Below are 17,164 nucleotides of genomic sequence, written 5' to 3' on the forward strand. Positions count from 1 at the left end.
CCCTCTCGTCCACCGGGTTAAACTCCAACGTAGCGGCGCTCAGCCGGGGGGCTTGTGAGTATCCCCACACCCGCCCGGCGCCTCACACCCTGGGCAACTCCGGAGAAGAAAAGAGTCCAACCCCTATCCAGGAGTATGGTTCCAGAACCGAGACTGTGCGTAGAGGTAAGCCCCACCAGATCTAACCGGTAGCGCTCCACCTCCCGCACAAGTTCCGGCTCCTTCCCCCCACAGAGAGGTGACATTCCACGTCCCCAGAGCCAGCCTCTGCTGCCCGGGTCTGGTCCGTCGAGGCCCCTGACCTTCACTGCCACCCATGTGGCAGCGCACCCGACCCCAGCGGTTCCTCCCACAGGTGGTGGGCCCATGGGATGGAGGGATGTCCGCCACGTAGCTTTTTCGGGCTGTGCCCGACCGGGCTCCGTGGCAAACCCGGCCACCAGACGCTCGCTGACGAGCCCTCCATCTGGGCCTGGCTCCAGACGGGGGCCCCGGGCTTCCTCCGGGCAGGGTCACTTCATCCCTTCCTCGATTTTTCATAGGATTTTTGAACCATTCTTTGTCTGGCCCCTCACCTGAGACCACTTTGCCTTGGGAGACCCTACCAGGAGCACAAAGCTCCAGACAACACAGCCCTCAGGTTCATAGGGACACACAAACCTCTCCACCACGATAAGGTGATGGTTCCCGGAGAAGTCCATAACAATCCCACTTACAAATATGAATATATATTTCTACTGGTATGCTTCCTAGTGACATTAATGCAAAAGAAGAAACTATTACACCTGTGTGTGCATGGTTAAAATTCTGAAGTGCAAAATAGTTCAGGCTACAGCACAAGTATTTCCATCCATAGATAAGAATAATCAAGTCTAACCTCTGAATTTCTTTTCAAAGTGCACCAGATTGATGCATTTAAACGTTAAAATAGCAAATAACATTTTTTTTCAGGTGAGCATGCCCATGGATCCCCCTAGGGGGCCCTGGGGCAGTGTCCCCGTTTTAAGTTTACAAAGATAAAAACATTACCTGTTTGGGAGTATTTACGCTTCTGAGGTGTAAATGTCCCCGGATTTTGTCTCAGAAATCTGGTCACCTTATTTTAGTGTCGTAAAATATGGGCATTCTAGAACATCTCTGTGCTCTGAGCAGCGCTTGCTGTCTGGCTGTCCCGAGCCTGCACGTGTAGGGTGCGCGAGTCAGTGCGACTATACGTTTGGTCAATGTTTTCTTTCTTTCATTCCAATTTCGATTTTGTCAGTCACAGTGAAAACCGAGGACTTCTGGTCACCCTACTTAAAATATCACTCTGCTATTTCTCTGTCAACATTATGGAGTTGAATTAAAAAACTGTTTCAGTACATTTGTATGCATATCAGGACCACAGTGGAACACACAAAAGCTCTCAAGTTACAACAGGATAGAGCTAGCAAAATAGTTTGGTGTTTATATTTGCAGTAATTATTCAGTTTGGGAAATCCCAGGATCTCTAAAAAGCTAACGTTAGCTTAAGTTGGCTGGCTGACTAAACAGGGAGGGAAATCGCCTCTGTGGCTCTTTATTTTGAGAGCAAATTGCCCCACAATAAGTAAATACAGTTTAATTAAAACTTTTATTTTGTTGGTAACCGGTGTTGTATAATCGACAATATTACACTCGAGGGTTTGGTTTAACGTCATATTATTGGCACTTCAGTGATTCTTACGGACCGCATGTCGTGCCAATAATGACGTTAACTAAAAATGTAAAGTTGCATAATTTCACATCAGGCACTGAAGACGCTTTCAAATAATATGACAACACTTTCAAATATTTCCCTTGTTTATTATCAGCAATTAGTCAAATACATATAAACAAACAGTAGGAAAAGGACAGAGTTCATCAGCAACTTTGTTTTTCACAAGGTTATCAGTATCGCTTTTAGCACACCCACAGTCACGCCCCCAGTTTTTTTTTTTTTTTTTTGCATAACATCTTGTGCAGTAAAAAAGGAAACACATTATGGTACATGGACAATAAATTAAAAAAAGAAATATTTAGCACCTTATTTACAACTCATATTCCAAGAGATATAAATTAAACATTCCGTCAAATGACCAGCAACAAACTCCACAGAATATTAAACTGCCATTCTCTGGCAATGATATGATGTCTCATACTGATAAATAATGGTGTGTTCACTTTGGGTGGCTGGACTTTTAGCTTCAAAATACAAGTCAATAAATACAATGATTCCTCCGGAACTGATTTTGTATCAGTAGAAATACCATGAGCCTGGATTTGAGGGCAATTCAAGTCAATAGATAGAGACAGGACATCTCATTAAGACCTGTGTAAATTCAAAATGAGTCAAGAATCACCCAAAAGGTGATTCTTGACTCACAGCCCCATTTTGACAACAGATTAATAACTCCAATGTATACCTGCAGACTTAGTGAATTGTTATAAAGAAAAAAACTATACTATAAATGACCCACTAACATTTGTTACCAAACCCTGATGGCTTATTAATGGTTAAACATCATCAAAAGGGATCTAATAAGCATAGATAACATGTCAATATTAATAAAGTTATCACTTGTGATTCATAAACCATTTAACAATTTAGACTGGATGCTGTGAAAGAAAGAAGTATGGAAATCTGAATTCTGGTTCGACCCTGATCCTTTGAAAAAACATGCACCTCCTCTTTAAATGAGATTCTCTAGCCTCCCCGTGCTTTGAATGGGGAAGGATCTCCCAGAGACAAAAAACGATGCTTCATTTGGGCACTCCCTATAACAAATGTCTTAAGTTTTATAACTTAACAGTCACTACCTGAAGGTAGTGAACGAACCAAAATGGGGTGGTGTTTTTTTACATTTCCTGACAAAAACAAGTTGACAAGGATCAGCAAATTGCTGCATCAAAGAATCCACAAAAATATTGGTATACAGTTTTTTTCTGAAAAAAAGAGAGCTATGTTTTCAGTACCTACTGTATATTGCGTTTGGAACGGTACAGTCTCATACAGTCCATCAGACTCACTAAAATCTTAGCGTTGGGTTATGCTAAAAGAAAACTAGCCAATATGACGTCTTGTACGACCACGTCTAAAATCAAAAGTGTGTATAACTGTTCCAAAACACACATTCAAAGGCGAATGAAAAGCATGTGAGACGTGACAGAAATAGTTGTGTCATGAATGTAAAAAGAGAGAGAGAGTGACAGAGAGTAAGTTTAAACCCTTTCTCACCTCTGCAGCTGTCCAATCACTGCGTGAAGTGGGTGTGAATATCGGTTTCTAAAAGTTACAGAAACGGTTGCCAGAGCCACTTCTTCCTATAGGCGGACTATGCGGATGCATAGGGCCCCCGCAGCCACTAGGGGGGCCCCAAGCTGCAAGTTCAGCCACTAGCAAGTAGCCTTCTTTGTTCTAAACATTTTAAAATAAAGCTGTTATTGACGTAGAGAAGCCTCATTAACTTTTTTATTATCATTTTCTGTAGGTTTAAATAGCTTGAGTCAACTTGAGATGTTTAATTTGAATTCAAGAGTATTTATCTTATCTTTATCTTTTTTCTCCGGAAATTCAAAGACAGACTGTCATGGCGGCTTGTTCAGAATCCGATCTCATATTGGACTAAAATAGTTCACTGAAACGTGTTTCTGATTTGATTTTGATTTGAAGAGAGAAACAGGCCGTGCAGGTACTGAATCTGTCTTCATTTCAGATCAACAAAGGTCAGTTTAACAGATTTTCATCAGATTTTGAGAGACTCTAGTCACGCTCATCCATCTCCCCGTTTCCTGGTTAGCTCTCCACCAATCAGATAGCTCATTTGAGTCCGACTGCCGGCAGTGCCCGCCCCGCCGGAAAACACCGAACAGACTCAAGTCACTGACCTCGCCAGACTGTCCAACGGCCGATTATTGGCTCGGTGTGTCAGGGCAATTAAAGGTTTGAATCCCCCCCATCGTAGTTTGACAAAATAGGGGCCCCCCAAACAGCATCTTGCACAGGGCCTGCCAAAAGCTAGAAACGGCCCTGACGGTCGCACACCCCCCTTCCAATCTGACACCCGAAAGGTGCAGGGAGAAGGACACACACACACACACACACACACACACTTTATCCATTGGCCAACTATGTGGATGTCAAAAGTAGTTGTTTGAAGAATGATAAAGACAGCTGAGAGAGAAGTTCAGTCACTTTTTGGTGCACAGGACAAAGGGTATTACCATGACTGTTGGAAAGTATGTGCTGTTATCCACATTTATTGTGTCTCAACTACAAAGACACAAAAGAGTTTTTGGAAATAGGTGGAGACAGTGAGATGCAGCCAGGAGGAGACTATAGTTGAGAGACCAGGTTTTTCACTTTTGCCTTCAGACGGTCGGGCAATCCATCGTATGGACTAGTTAACTAGTTAATTTAAAGCATACTGACACCTTGTAGTATGAAGGAATTTTGATTCTTAATTTTAGTTCTTTAATATCTGACTTCTGACATTTTTCAATGCAAAGTCTGATATGTTTCTTAGCCATTAAACTCAGAATTCAGATTTATTTTAACTGACTTCCATGATGAATGTCTGAACTCAAATGTCACAGGCCTTTACACCTACCAACCTAAATATTTTCAATATAAAATGATCCTCCATCAGGTTTTGTTTCCACTTTTCTTCTTCCCATATCACAGCTAAAAGGTTTCATAATGGAAGGGGTTTCTATTAGTGCTATGATGGCCCAAAATCATGCCTGACCCTACACCTACCTGAACTGCATAGTTTCTATTCAAGCCTGACCCAAGTCAGAACAACGGCAGTTTTGGGCCCGTGCTCGATTAAAAACCCACAATTTCTACTGCTTTTTTATCCATGCATGTAAGTTGAGTAGATATCCAGAAGAAGGCGGTCACACACAGCCCAATCATTATTCATGACATTACACAGACTATGTGGTCTGCATTGGGGAAAAAAAACATAAAAACCATGAAAAACATTGGGAAATTTGCGCAAAACTAAACTGATTGAAGCCCAGGGGAATTTTGAGAAATGACAGCCCAATCGGGAATCAATGACAGTAATGTCTGTCAATAATTAACAAAAGTAATAGATCATGGGCTTAAGCCACAGTCAGACAATCATCAGAGAATAATTGAACTCAGGCAGCGTTTGGGACGTGAAGCTGTACATACTAGAAAGGTAGAGTTGAGAGCTCAGAAGAAATTCTATTTACATTAAGTCCCATTGTATCACACATAAGAGGTAATAGAAGAAACATATTAACAAACATTGGTGAGTTCTGTTTGCAAAAAAAGTCTACTTTTTTTTTTTACATTTCTAGCACAAGACTGTACACCATCTTGTATTGAGAGAGGCAGTTTCCTATGGCGAAGCTAGACATAAGTACATATCATGCTGCACTAATATAGTGCAAAATTATGCCTGAAAACGGAGAAAGGAGAGACAGGCAGAAGTGATAATGCTATGGGAATCATTACGTTTACTGTATGTTCTCTGGTTTTCTTTTTCTTGCGAGATGGACCAAAGCCACATTCACACAGATCCATTTAACTGTTCTTAATGAGACAAAGACTGACAAGTGTCCTTAGTAGCCTAGATGATCCCACTCAGCTGTGACAAAATTAACAAAAAGACAAATGAAGATTTGTGCTTTTAGAGCTTATCTTTGTTTTGGGCCCCTCCCCCCCGACGACTATTAATTTGGACGTTACCGGCAGTAGTAGATGGCAGAGAAGCAAAGGCAAACTTCCAGAAGAAGATAAAGAATGTATGAAGGCTCTTGTGAAACAAAGTATCAAAATTGAAATTAAAAATAGAGGACGGCAACACCAAGGCTGCTAATGGACATGGATTCTGGTTCTTGAACTTTGAGGTTTTTCTCTTTCTGGCAGAATCATCTTCCCACTGGGTCCACATGAAGGTTAAACAATGCCCAGTGGCAGCCCTGACATCAAGGGTTTCCATAGTAACCCTGTGTGTCCTGCAGTAGGACGAATGTCTGTAGGTCACTGTGGTCAGCAGGAAGACTTCTACATGTCGGCGTCTCCGTCGTAGGCCAGAGTCAGCGGCTTCAGTCTGTTGTTCATCTGCCGTCGCTGCGGCTTCTTTGGCTTTTTGCTAGAGAGCAAACAAACAACAGGGTAAGCATGTTTAGAGAATCAGAGCCCAGGCGTTCAGCTCCGCCTTAAGTGTAATTTATGGTTCTGCAGAGGCTCCATACAGAGCTTTCTCTGTAGCCTACTGAAGTTTATAGTTGTGTGTTGGTGTGAGCGTCGATCTCTTTAAGGGAATAGCAGGGCCGGCGTGTGTGTGTGTGTCTGTGTGTGGAGTGTGTGGTAGAGCGAGTGAGAGAGTGACGGTGATTATCTTCAGAGTGAGTAGTGACTCTAGAGTCATAGTGAGAGAACCAAGGTGTCTCCCCTGTTCTTTCTGACCACGGTGGGAAATCTGGAGCAGGAGAAGTTAACCCTCTCCTTGATGTCATGTTGTCAGGCTACAGCGTAGGGTCCGGCGTAGGGTCAGTAGCTCCATGTATCTATGTACGTAACCACGGCGTTGACTTGGCGCTGAACCATAAATCATGCTTTAAGGCCAATTTATGTAAACCGACCCTACGCCGGAACCTACGCCGGACCCTACGCCGTAGCCTGACATTTTCAATGCTCAGCTGATCGCTCGGCCGTGGCTTGGTAGCGTTGCATTTCCCCCCCGACTCATTTCCTGGTTCTCCTTCTCCATAAACAAGATGACATCAAGGAGAGGGTTAACTTCTCCTGCTCCAGATTTCCCACCGTGGTCAGAAAGAACAGGGGAGACACTTTGGTTCTCTCGCTATGACTCTAGAGTCGGTACTCGCTCTGAAGATAATCACCGTCACTCTCTCACTCGCTCTACCACACACTCCCCACACACACACACACACACACACACACACATACACATACACACACACACCAGGCCGGCCCTGCTATTCTCTTAAAGAGATCGACGCACACACAACTATAAACTTCAGGCTGTTTACGTAGGCTACGGAGGAAGCTCTGCGTGGAGCCTCTGCAGAAGCATCAATCACGCTTTAACTTTTCCCAACAAGAGCATCCTTCAGTGTGAGAGGCATACATATGTTCCACATTCCTGACTTGTCTCTGGTCAGTTTGCCCTGTAGTTAATGAACCATACCACTGTCTTTTCGTTTATGCCAAATATGACTTCCATTTCATTCAAACATTTCCAATAACTGGTTAGAATAGAATGGAATTTTTGAAATTAGTTTTTTTTTACCTTCCCGAAAGCCATTAAATTGGATTAATTTCACTAAGATATAACAGTCACATTAGAACAAGTCCTCCAAACCTAAAAAACGAAAAAATATATTGTTTGCCCACAACGACTCATAGGATGTTTTACTTCATTTTGTAAAATATGTTTTTCGATAAATGGTTTTATGCACTTGAACTCATGAAAAGGAGAATGACTGTGAGTCATGAGTGTCTACATGAAAATATATGTATAGAAGTCCACAAGATGGCAGCAGAGGAAAGATGTTACATTACGTCAGGGCCGCGGCTGTCATTAACACAATGCAGTTCTCTGCATTTTTTGTTGTAAATTTGGGAGTTTTAACAACATGGGAACAGTTTATATCCAATAGTTAAAACTATTACGCAGGTGGGTGTTAAATATATAATATATAGTGTATCTAAATAAATAAATGGCTCATTCCATTAGTTTTACACTCAATATATTCAAATTTGACTACATTAAATCGACAAAAATAATGAATGAATGAATAAATAATTTAGTATATTGCACCAGAATTCTATTCCTGGCAGTGCAGTAACAGTTTTGAGATGACCGGATACAGATAGTGGGAAACTTTCCCTAATTCCCTATTTTGGAAAGTCACCACCTCACAGTGTAGTAGTAATAGCAGTTGCAGTACATTAGTAGGAGCAGCAGTACCAGTAGTGACAGGGTGCAGTTTTTTCAGGGGGGAATTTCCCCCTACATATCCCTGCCTCTGCTGATTTATTTTTATCCACAGTGGGGACAAAATATATCTCTCCCCCCCCCCGAAAGTGATCAATGCTACTTCACCAATAGACCATAAAATATATACCTAAAATAGAAGTATTTTAAACTAAGTAAAGCACAAAGTGAACACATAGTGCCATAGAAGGATCAGATCCCAGCAGCAGTTGCTACAGAGCTCCAGGACTACTGACGGCTACTGACTGTGAGCTGGCTGCAGGCACCGCCAGGTGCTGGTCCTTTCAGGTAGTGGAGTTTAGACAGAAAAAGTGAGCGTCACGCGGCACTGACAGTTAAGTTTAGGCACCAAAACAACTTGTTAGGTTTAGGAAAAACATGGTGGTTTGGATTAAAACACTCCCAAGGAACGAACAAGCGTTTCCTGGATGACAGTATTTTGTTTTCACCGGGGAGTGAAAATGAAGCTCTCCGACTTGAAAGTGCTGTGTTTTATGTTAAAACCTTGAGTGCTATTTCATTTTGAGATTATTTTTCATTCAATATTGAAGTGCGTAAATACGTGTTTTGACATGGCTGGCTGAGTGCCACTATATCCATAGTTTTGAAAGGGGGGATTTAAGTATTGCATGTTTTGTTGTGCATGATCAAAAAAAATCCCCCCCCCCCCCTCTGCTTTTTTCACAAATTGTACCCTGAGTACTATAGGTGTTTGATGTAACAGCAGTAGAAGCAGTAATAACAGTTTCCAATGGAGAGTTCATCTGCCTGCTGCTTCAGAAGCTTTTGCAGCCAGACAAGGAGTAAACACTGCATACAGTGTATGGCTTTTCCATGATTGTCAATGCAAATTACAAAATTATTTTTCTCTCAAAAATATATACAACTGTGACTAAATATCAGATATTGTTAGCTTCAGTCCTATTAGCTTTTAAAAGAATAGTTTGATGCTCTGGTAAATAAGCACATTTGTTTTCTCTCTGAGAGAGAGAGAGCAGACGGATGTTAATCTAAACTATAGAGCTGCAGTCAGGACACGGTTAGCCTAGCTTAGCATAAAGCACGGTGCCTGTACAGAGACCAAAACCAAAAACCTGTGCTCACTGACTGTATCTGGCAACTTGCCATATAGCCAGAGACGCTGTACTTGGTGGAATTATAAACTGTACATCAAAACCCATGCATCCCACCCTCTGTTTTTTTTTTTAATCGCACGCTGTATACTACATAAATAATATTATACAAAGCTTAAAAAAGAGCCAACCTATAAAGTGCAATCTGCAGTTCGTATTCACAGTAAAAGCCTGCAGTGATGTGATATGTTTGATGGAACCTGGACTGCTCACCTCCAGGAAGTGATCCACTGAAATGAGTGAACAGGCACTGGATGGGTTTGGGCACAAATGAATGTCAGGAAGAGTGAGTTAGAGTACAAGAGTGAGGTGAGGCCCTGGCTAAGTGATGAGAGTTTCAAAGGGAGGTGGTGGGGGTGGCAGAGACTGCTGCTGTGGTTGTGTTGGTGGAGGCTGTTGGGGCAGCGCCTCATACTGCTGCTGCTGCTGCTGCTGCTGCTGATGCAGTTGGCTGTGCCGCTGTAACTCGTCTTGCTCTAGTTTCTGGCAGGCAGGACAGGTGTAAGGCACTGTGTAGCTGTTTGGGTCCATCCAGTAAACCCCGTCTGAGGGGGACTTGGAACTTGACTTGCAGCAAAGGCAACAATCGCAATAACTGAGCAGGGAGTATGAGGGGGAGAGAAAAAAAAGTAAAGAAATGAAGGGACAAATGATGAGGGAACTCAAGGTGAAATGAGAAATGAAATGAACAGAATAAATGAATAAACATAGGCAGTGATGTAATGGAGGTTAGACCAGCAGTGGAAGAAGTACTCAGATCCTTTACTTCAGTAAAAGTCCTGCATTGAAAATGTTACTTAAAGGGTAACTACTGTTTTATTCAACCTGGATGGGAACAACAATCTTTGACATTGGTCCAGTATTAAGAGAGATCGCTGCAGTCGGCAGTGGCGAAACAAGCTACAATGTAAGTTAATAGGACAATTGTCAAGCTTGTATTTAATATTCTAAGTGTCTGACAACATTATGGAAAGGATTTCTAAGGAGGTCGACCTTTCTGTTGAAGAGTAAGATCCTTTTTTTTAAACATAAAAACATCCACAAAATTGCGTTAGCTAAACCCACCGGACCCCGTGTAAATAAACAGTAATTTTAGCATCATCAAATACACTTCATTCAAAGTCGACAAAAACAAAATAAAACTATTAAAAGCCGTTTGGGGTAGTCTTTCCACTTTTCCAATGATCACAACTCTAGCTTTGGTTGAAATAAACAACAGTTTACCGATTTACATGTGAAAATATGTTGGCTTTATACACGCTAAAACTATTGTTTCTTTGAATGGAGTCTGGTGGGTTTAGTGCTAGTGACTTCTGATCTGTTTCTGGTTAAACAGAAAGGTCTCAAAGAGGTTTTAAAGGTCTATCTCTGTAGGATCCTTTCATAATGTTGTCAGACACTTAGAATATTAATCTGAGCCTGACAGCGGCAAACAAGCACTTTTGTGAAGGTAAATACAAGCTGCACAATTGCCCTATAACCTTATCACAAAAGCAGAAATGAATGTTGTTAACATTTAACATTTCATCACTGAGTGTTAGATAAGACTCAAATACATCACAATATTGCACCAAGTGCAACTTGCATCTTTATAATTACTATTTAAGTAGTTGTACATTTTTATTCCCAACTTGTTATACGTTTGTACATTCTTTCCTTTGTATTTATCTTTTTTATTATCTTCTTTTTTTGAATAGTTGTTCTTGTATTCTATCCTATTATGTGTGCTGTGTGTCTGATATTTTGCTGCTGTAGCACTGAAATTCCCCAATGTGGTGATCAATAAAGTCTATCTCGTCAAATCTATACTCATTTTGTTCAAACAGATGGGTCTTTTCTTCATTCTGACCTCCATTACATCACAGAATGCAGGTGAATGACATGAATGGTAACTGATGTGATGATAGGAACAGAACACATGGTAGAGGGACAGACAGTGATAACATGTGAGTGCTGGAACCTTACCATGCTAAGTATGTCATGGAGACTATGAAGACGAGCAGAACAAATGCTCCTGCTGCTACTCCATACACCCAGGTCTTCAGCTTTCCATCTGCACAAAGAATCACACACACACACACACACACACACACACACACACACACACACACACACACACACACACACACACACATGATTAATACACTGTAGATCAGGATGTCTTCAACGTTTTTATGCCAAGGACCCCTAAGCTGAAAGAGAGACTGAATAGGGTCCCCCTACTACATACAGTATACTGTATAGAATTGGGCCGAATGGATGAAAATAAATGGATATTATTTATACATCATGTTTCAACGTTAAAAATACTTAAATGTGTAAATAAAAAAAAAAATTCACAAATAGGCCAATTTATCTTCGCTTTTAATATTTTCAGACATATTTTATTAAAAAAAAACAAAAAAAAAAAACATAATTTGCAGGCCCCCCTGCACTAACTCTGAGGAGCCCCTAGGGGTCACAGCCTCCCTGTTGAAGAGCTCTGCTGTAGGGATATATTCTGTATGACATTTCCTTGTCTGAGCTGAAGGGGGCAGTAGAGTTATACACATTTTTCTGCAGTGAGGAAGGTCACTGATCATCAATGTACCAAAATAAATGAACACAGATAAACCATACAACGCCTTTAACATCTGTGTAAAATGTGTTATTGTACTGGACCATCTATAAATATGCTGTGTTAATGAGAACTGATAAAAATGTCATTACACACCGTCACATGTTAACTGTATATGGAGTTTTATTTCTGGAAGCAGCTGGTTATTTCAATTTGCCCTATTTGATGAGATGAATATTTTATTAAAACATTAAAATAAGCTGATAGCTGTAAATGTGCATAACAGTCAGTTTTTCTCTTTTAATTCCAATTTTTAACAATGTACGAATAATATCAACATGCCCTCATACCTAAACGACAGACTACTAGGTTGTTTGCCGAAAACTTAAAAAAATGACATTTAAAGTCGTGATAGTAGTTTTTTTTGTCTGTCGATCTGTTAAAGACAGGTTATATGAAAGGAATAAATAAAAAACAGTGTATACCACATATATCAAACCAACAACAATAAAAGAAAGATCAAAATACTCAAAATAATCCCTCCCAAATCACTGCCAGTGAGCATATGTCAGTGAGCATAGACTGTGCTTGATTAATAAGTAGTTATGAAGCCTGGAATGATTTTAAAAAGGTCCCCATGCTTTCCGAAACCTTGTATTTGAATGCTGAAGCGAGAACTTGATTTTTTCAAGCTTTAGGCAGGACATAATATCTGTCAGCCATTGTGTATGAGTGACCCCAAAAAGAGCAATTAGAGGCTTTGGTTCCAATATGATGTTAAACACCTGAGATAATGTTTTGAAGAGCTCCATCCAGAACTTGCTGAGGCTGGGACATGACATAATATGAATAAAGGCTGATTTATGCTTCTGTGTCGAATCGACGGTGTACCCCCGCAGACCCCTCTGCGTCGTCGCGAACCCCTCTCCGAGCCCTGCGCCACAGCTCGACCTGCACCTCCAAAAATGTCTAACTTTGCGTCGAGGCGACGCAGACCGCAAGGACTGTGATTGATCAACTGGTCCTGTGTTGACAGTCGGTGTTTCAAGCAGCCTGCTGTGGGGAGTAGCAACATGCTAGTTCACTGACATCAGCTTTGCAAATAAACTCAGACATATTTTGGTTACAATAACGGGGTTATCCATTTGTATAGGTCAGTAACGTTTTGAAATTAGCACTTCGCCAGCAAGCAGTACTTTGTGGGCAGTTGTGCTAAAGTTTGCTTGCTAACATAACATAAACTGGCTGGCTGGTACGGTGAAATGCACCGCGATGCAAAGCAAGCCCAACGCAGAACTCTGAAAGGGTCACGACGCCATAGGAGTGACACCGTAGCTAGGCGTGGAGTTGGCACAGAAGCATGAAACAGCCTTTAGAGAGGCTTCAGAAATTTTACATTTAACACAGAGTGGGCTAACGTCAGGGTACATTGTAGATAGTTTGGCTGTTGAGATATGAGCCCTATGAACCACTTTGAATTGGATAAGGCAGTGGCGAGCACATAGAGAGGTGGAATTAACCTGTTTAAGAACAGAACTCCATGTATTTTCTGACAAAGAGAAGGCCAGGTCTTTTTCCCATGCTGCTTTGATCCTGTCCACAGCCTTAGATCCAAAATCCTGCCATATAAGGCAGAGACAAGTCTCTTTTGAGAAGGGTTTAAAGAAAGAACTACACCATATCAACAAGGGAAGTGTCTGCTGATATAGAAGAGCTGGACATCTTAGACAACACAAAATGTCTTGTTTGCAAATATCTGAAAAAGTCTGACTTTGGAAGCTTAGTTGTTCAAATGATGCTAAAGTGTTACCTATAAACAGTCCTTGAAGCGAACAAAACCATTCCTCTGCCACTCTTTAAAGACAGGATCTTGCGTTGATGGTTTGAAAAGATGGTTTGATGCAATAGGGCTCAGTAGAGAGAAGTTATGCAACCCAAAACATTTCCTTAATTGAACCCATATCCTTAAAGAGTGTTTAACCCTGGATTTTTTTTTAAATGTAATAAAGGGGAATGGAAGTGGGGATCCAAGTAGTGCAGGTATGGATATATTCTCATCTGTATGTAACTCCATGGTTACCCAGTCGGAGCAATTGGGCTGACTGTGAAAAAAGACCAAAATGCAAGGCAGCACAGATTAGCAGCCCAATAATAAAAGCGAAAATTTGGAAGAGCCTTGGCTTTTTCAAGGTGGGCCCTATTTAGACGAGGCCGCTTACCTCTCCATATATATGAGGAAAGAATTGAGTCAAGCTGGTTAAAGATGGACCTGGGGATGAACACCGGTAAGGCCTGAAAAAGGTACAAACATCTGGTAGAATATCCACTTTGATGGAGTTTATCCGGCCAACTAAAATAAAATTTTAGCATCTGTATTTAGGAGGGAGACAGGTCTGTAGGAGGCGCATTCGGTTGGATCTTTACCTTTTTTGGCAATAAGAGTGATACAGGCTTCGACAAAGGATGGAGGAAGAGAGATTTTGGGAATATTGAGACTGCTCAGAAAGTCAAGCATTACCTTATGATCCGGTTGAGATTCTGAAGTAAAAAGCTGTGAATAAAAATCTCTGAAAGCATCAATAATTTGCAAGTGATCTGAAGTTATCTGGCCATCACGTGTACGGATTTTTTAAATATTTTGTCTCGCTTTAGCACCTTTAAGTTGATTCGCAAGTAATTTGTCAGTTTTATCTCCATATGTATAGAACGTGGCTTCATTTTTTAAAAGTATGCGTTCAATTGAATGAGTAGTGAGTAGGTCGAATTTGGTTTTGAGTTCTACTCGTCTTTTATAAAGAGTTGGATTTTGAGTTTGCGCATATTTCTGATCAATCTCACCCATTTGATGATCTAAACGCTCTTTATTGGATTGCTGCTTCATTCGAGCTGTATAAAATATAATCTGCCCCCTGAGGTAAGCCTTTAGGGCATCCCATACGCTCAAGCTAGATGTTTCAGGGGATATATTAGTAGAAAGAAAAAAGGCTATCTCTCCTTGGATAAACTCCACAAACTTATCATCAGAGAGCAAAGTTGTATTGAAACGCCACTGCCTACTCTTCCAAGGGACATCTGGAAAGGACAAGGCCAGAGAAATAGGGGCATGGTCAGAAATGACAATACTGTGATATTCACAGGGATGCACCAGGGGTACAAGTTGGTTATCGAGGAAGAAATAGTCGATTCTAGTATAAGTATGATGAACGTGAGAAAAAAGAGAATTATTTCTCTTTTTTATCTCTCTAAAGAGCACCACACATCACATACACCGTAATTGGAGAGAAAGGCTTGAATAAAACAAGCTGATTTACTTACTGCACTGGGGGTAGGAGAGGATCGGTCTAAATGGGGGTCTAACCCACAATTGAAATCACCGCCAAGTACAACTGAATATGTGTTCAGGTCTGGAAGTAATGAAAAAACCTTCTTCAACAGTAGGGGCATATACATTGACAAATACCACTAGGGTATTATATAATTTTCCAGCCACAATTACATACAGACCAAACTTGTCAGAGATCACATAATGTGGCACAAAAGAAATGTTGTGGTTGATAAGGACTGAAACTCCTCTGGCTTTAGCCTGAAAGGAAGAGTGGAACCCCTGCCCAACCTAACAAGTGATAGCCATTGTCCGAGCTACGAATATGAGTTTCTTGCATGAAGCCTATTTCTATTTTGAGTTGTTTGAGATGAGAAAAGACCTTTCTTCTTTCAACAGGATGATTTAGACCTTTGACATTCCAGCTCACTAGATTAAGGTGTCCATGCATAATACATAAAAAAGTTAAGTTGTACTGTAGCTACAATGAACCCCATAGCCCCCAAGGAATATGGCTATGAGGACTTTGTAATAACTGAACTGTGTAAACCCTGAACTATGAGTCTATGAAACAGAACACTCACATAACATGTCTTTGAAAATATAAAACGCAACAACACACATACAGGCCTAACATTAGATAATATGCAGTAGCAGCCCACACACAAAGAATAATGGTTTCTAATTCAAAGTGCATGTATACTTGAGTGTAGCCATTTTATTCAGATAGCTTAGTAAATAGGCACAGCACCCAGATAAGTGCACACTTTCAGCCGTGTAAACTAAACACAAACCTTAACTGACGTGCTGCCAATAAGTAGAGCTGTACAATGTTACCTCCCATCCAGTGGGTTAAAAGTCCTTAAACAGGGTCTTTATAAGGGTTTAGGTGACCTGGGGAGGCTGTCGATGTATTCAAGCTTCTCTCTCCGCCGTGACTCTCTGATGAGGAGCTCCTTTGTCTGGTACCGATGCAGGGGGAGAATAACTGGCCGTGGTCTCTGGCCGGTTGCCAGCTTAGTGTTTAGGGAGCGATGGGCTCTGTCGACTTCTGGAGGGGCTGGCAATGTCTCGCTCCCGAAAACCTTCCGCAGTAAATCCGAGAAAAACTCAGTTGGGCGCCTGCTTTCAGTGGATTCCGGTAAACCAAGGATGCGTATGTTTTGTCGCGGGCTTCGGCTCTCCAGGTCGGCCACTTTGGCCATTAGCTTAGTGTAGTCACTCCGCAGAGTAAAAAAATGTTCTCAAGGTCGCCGATACGCTGACACAGGTCATCCGCAGAAAGTTCCAGGGACGAGACGCGTTGATCGTGGTCCTCCACTGTAAGTTTAATTTGGTCTAACTTTGAGTCGAGCTGACCAAACAAAGTTTTAAAATCGGTGGCTAGTGCCTCTCGGTGCTGCTCGAATAGCGTGGTTATAGCCTCCAAGCTAACGTTAGCATCCTCCTTTTTGCTCGACTTTATACAGTGCCCTTTGAAACCATTTAGAGAGCCGACTATACTTTTCTAAAGAAATGATAGACGAGTAAAAAATGAACTGAAGCCGCTCTGGTGTAAAAGTTAGAGGGCGGAATGATGTAAAAATGTATTTTACCGGCGCTCTCACTTAGTGCGTCTACTCCATCTAACTCTCAAGTCTGATAGTAGTTTTAAACTTGCTGTTAACGTTGTAAAACCAAACTACTTGGTTAGATTTAGGTAAAGATCAAAGTTTGGGTTCAAATGTTTGTATGTTTGACGTAAGTCTGTGATGTAGTTGCGTCCGTGATGCGGTTACTTTCTAACGTAGTTACGTTGGTTAACGTTGGTTTCACACGGGACAGGAACAGCGGTCTTCTGGGTTAAGGATCTGTGTTTGTTTGACCCATCCACCACCTTGAACTCTGCCTCACCTGACTTCCTCCTCTGCTCCCACTATAATTACTACGGCCACTAGGGGGTGCCACCTAACAAGCCTAAACATGGGTCATAATAAGCTGTTTGCAAAATCGACCTATACAGCAGTTTTTCTGGTGAGGGCCATCTATATATATTTTTCCAATTTTTTAACCGTTATTCCTGTTCCCTCCTCCATTCCTTGTTCTGTTCCCCCCTTCTTCCTTGTATTTCCTTTTTCTTTCTAAATTTCTTCCTTTCCCCCTTTTTTCCTTCTTC

General features: G+C 41.4%; 1 protein-coding gene across 1 annotated transcript in view; it reads right to left on the reverse strand.

Annotated features, from left to right (window-relative positions):
* Window positions 1–6,037: 6,037 nt before the first annotated feature.
* Window positions 6,038–17,164, reverse strand: part of thsd7aa (thrombospondin, type I, domain containing 7Aa) — a 192,683-nt gene continuing 181,556 nt past the window's right edge. The window contains exons 28-29 of the mRNA XM_078267643.1: window positions 11,096–11,183; window positions 6,038–6,125 (exon numbers count right to left, since the gene is read on the reverse strand). Coding sequence (XP_078123769.1) covers window positions 6,038–6,125; window positions 11,096–11,183 — 176 coding nt within the window. The remainder of the gene's footprint in view (window positions 6,126–11,095; window positions 11,184–17,164) is intronic.

This window comes from Sander vitreus, chromosome 14 (genome assembly GCF_031162955.1).
Source record: "Sander vitreus isolate 19-12246 chromosome 14, sanVit1, whole genome shotgun sequence".
Classification (NCBI taxonomy): Eukaryota; Metazoa; Chordata; class Actinopteri; order Perciformes; family Percidae; genus Sander; species Sander vitreus.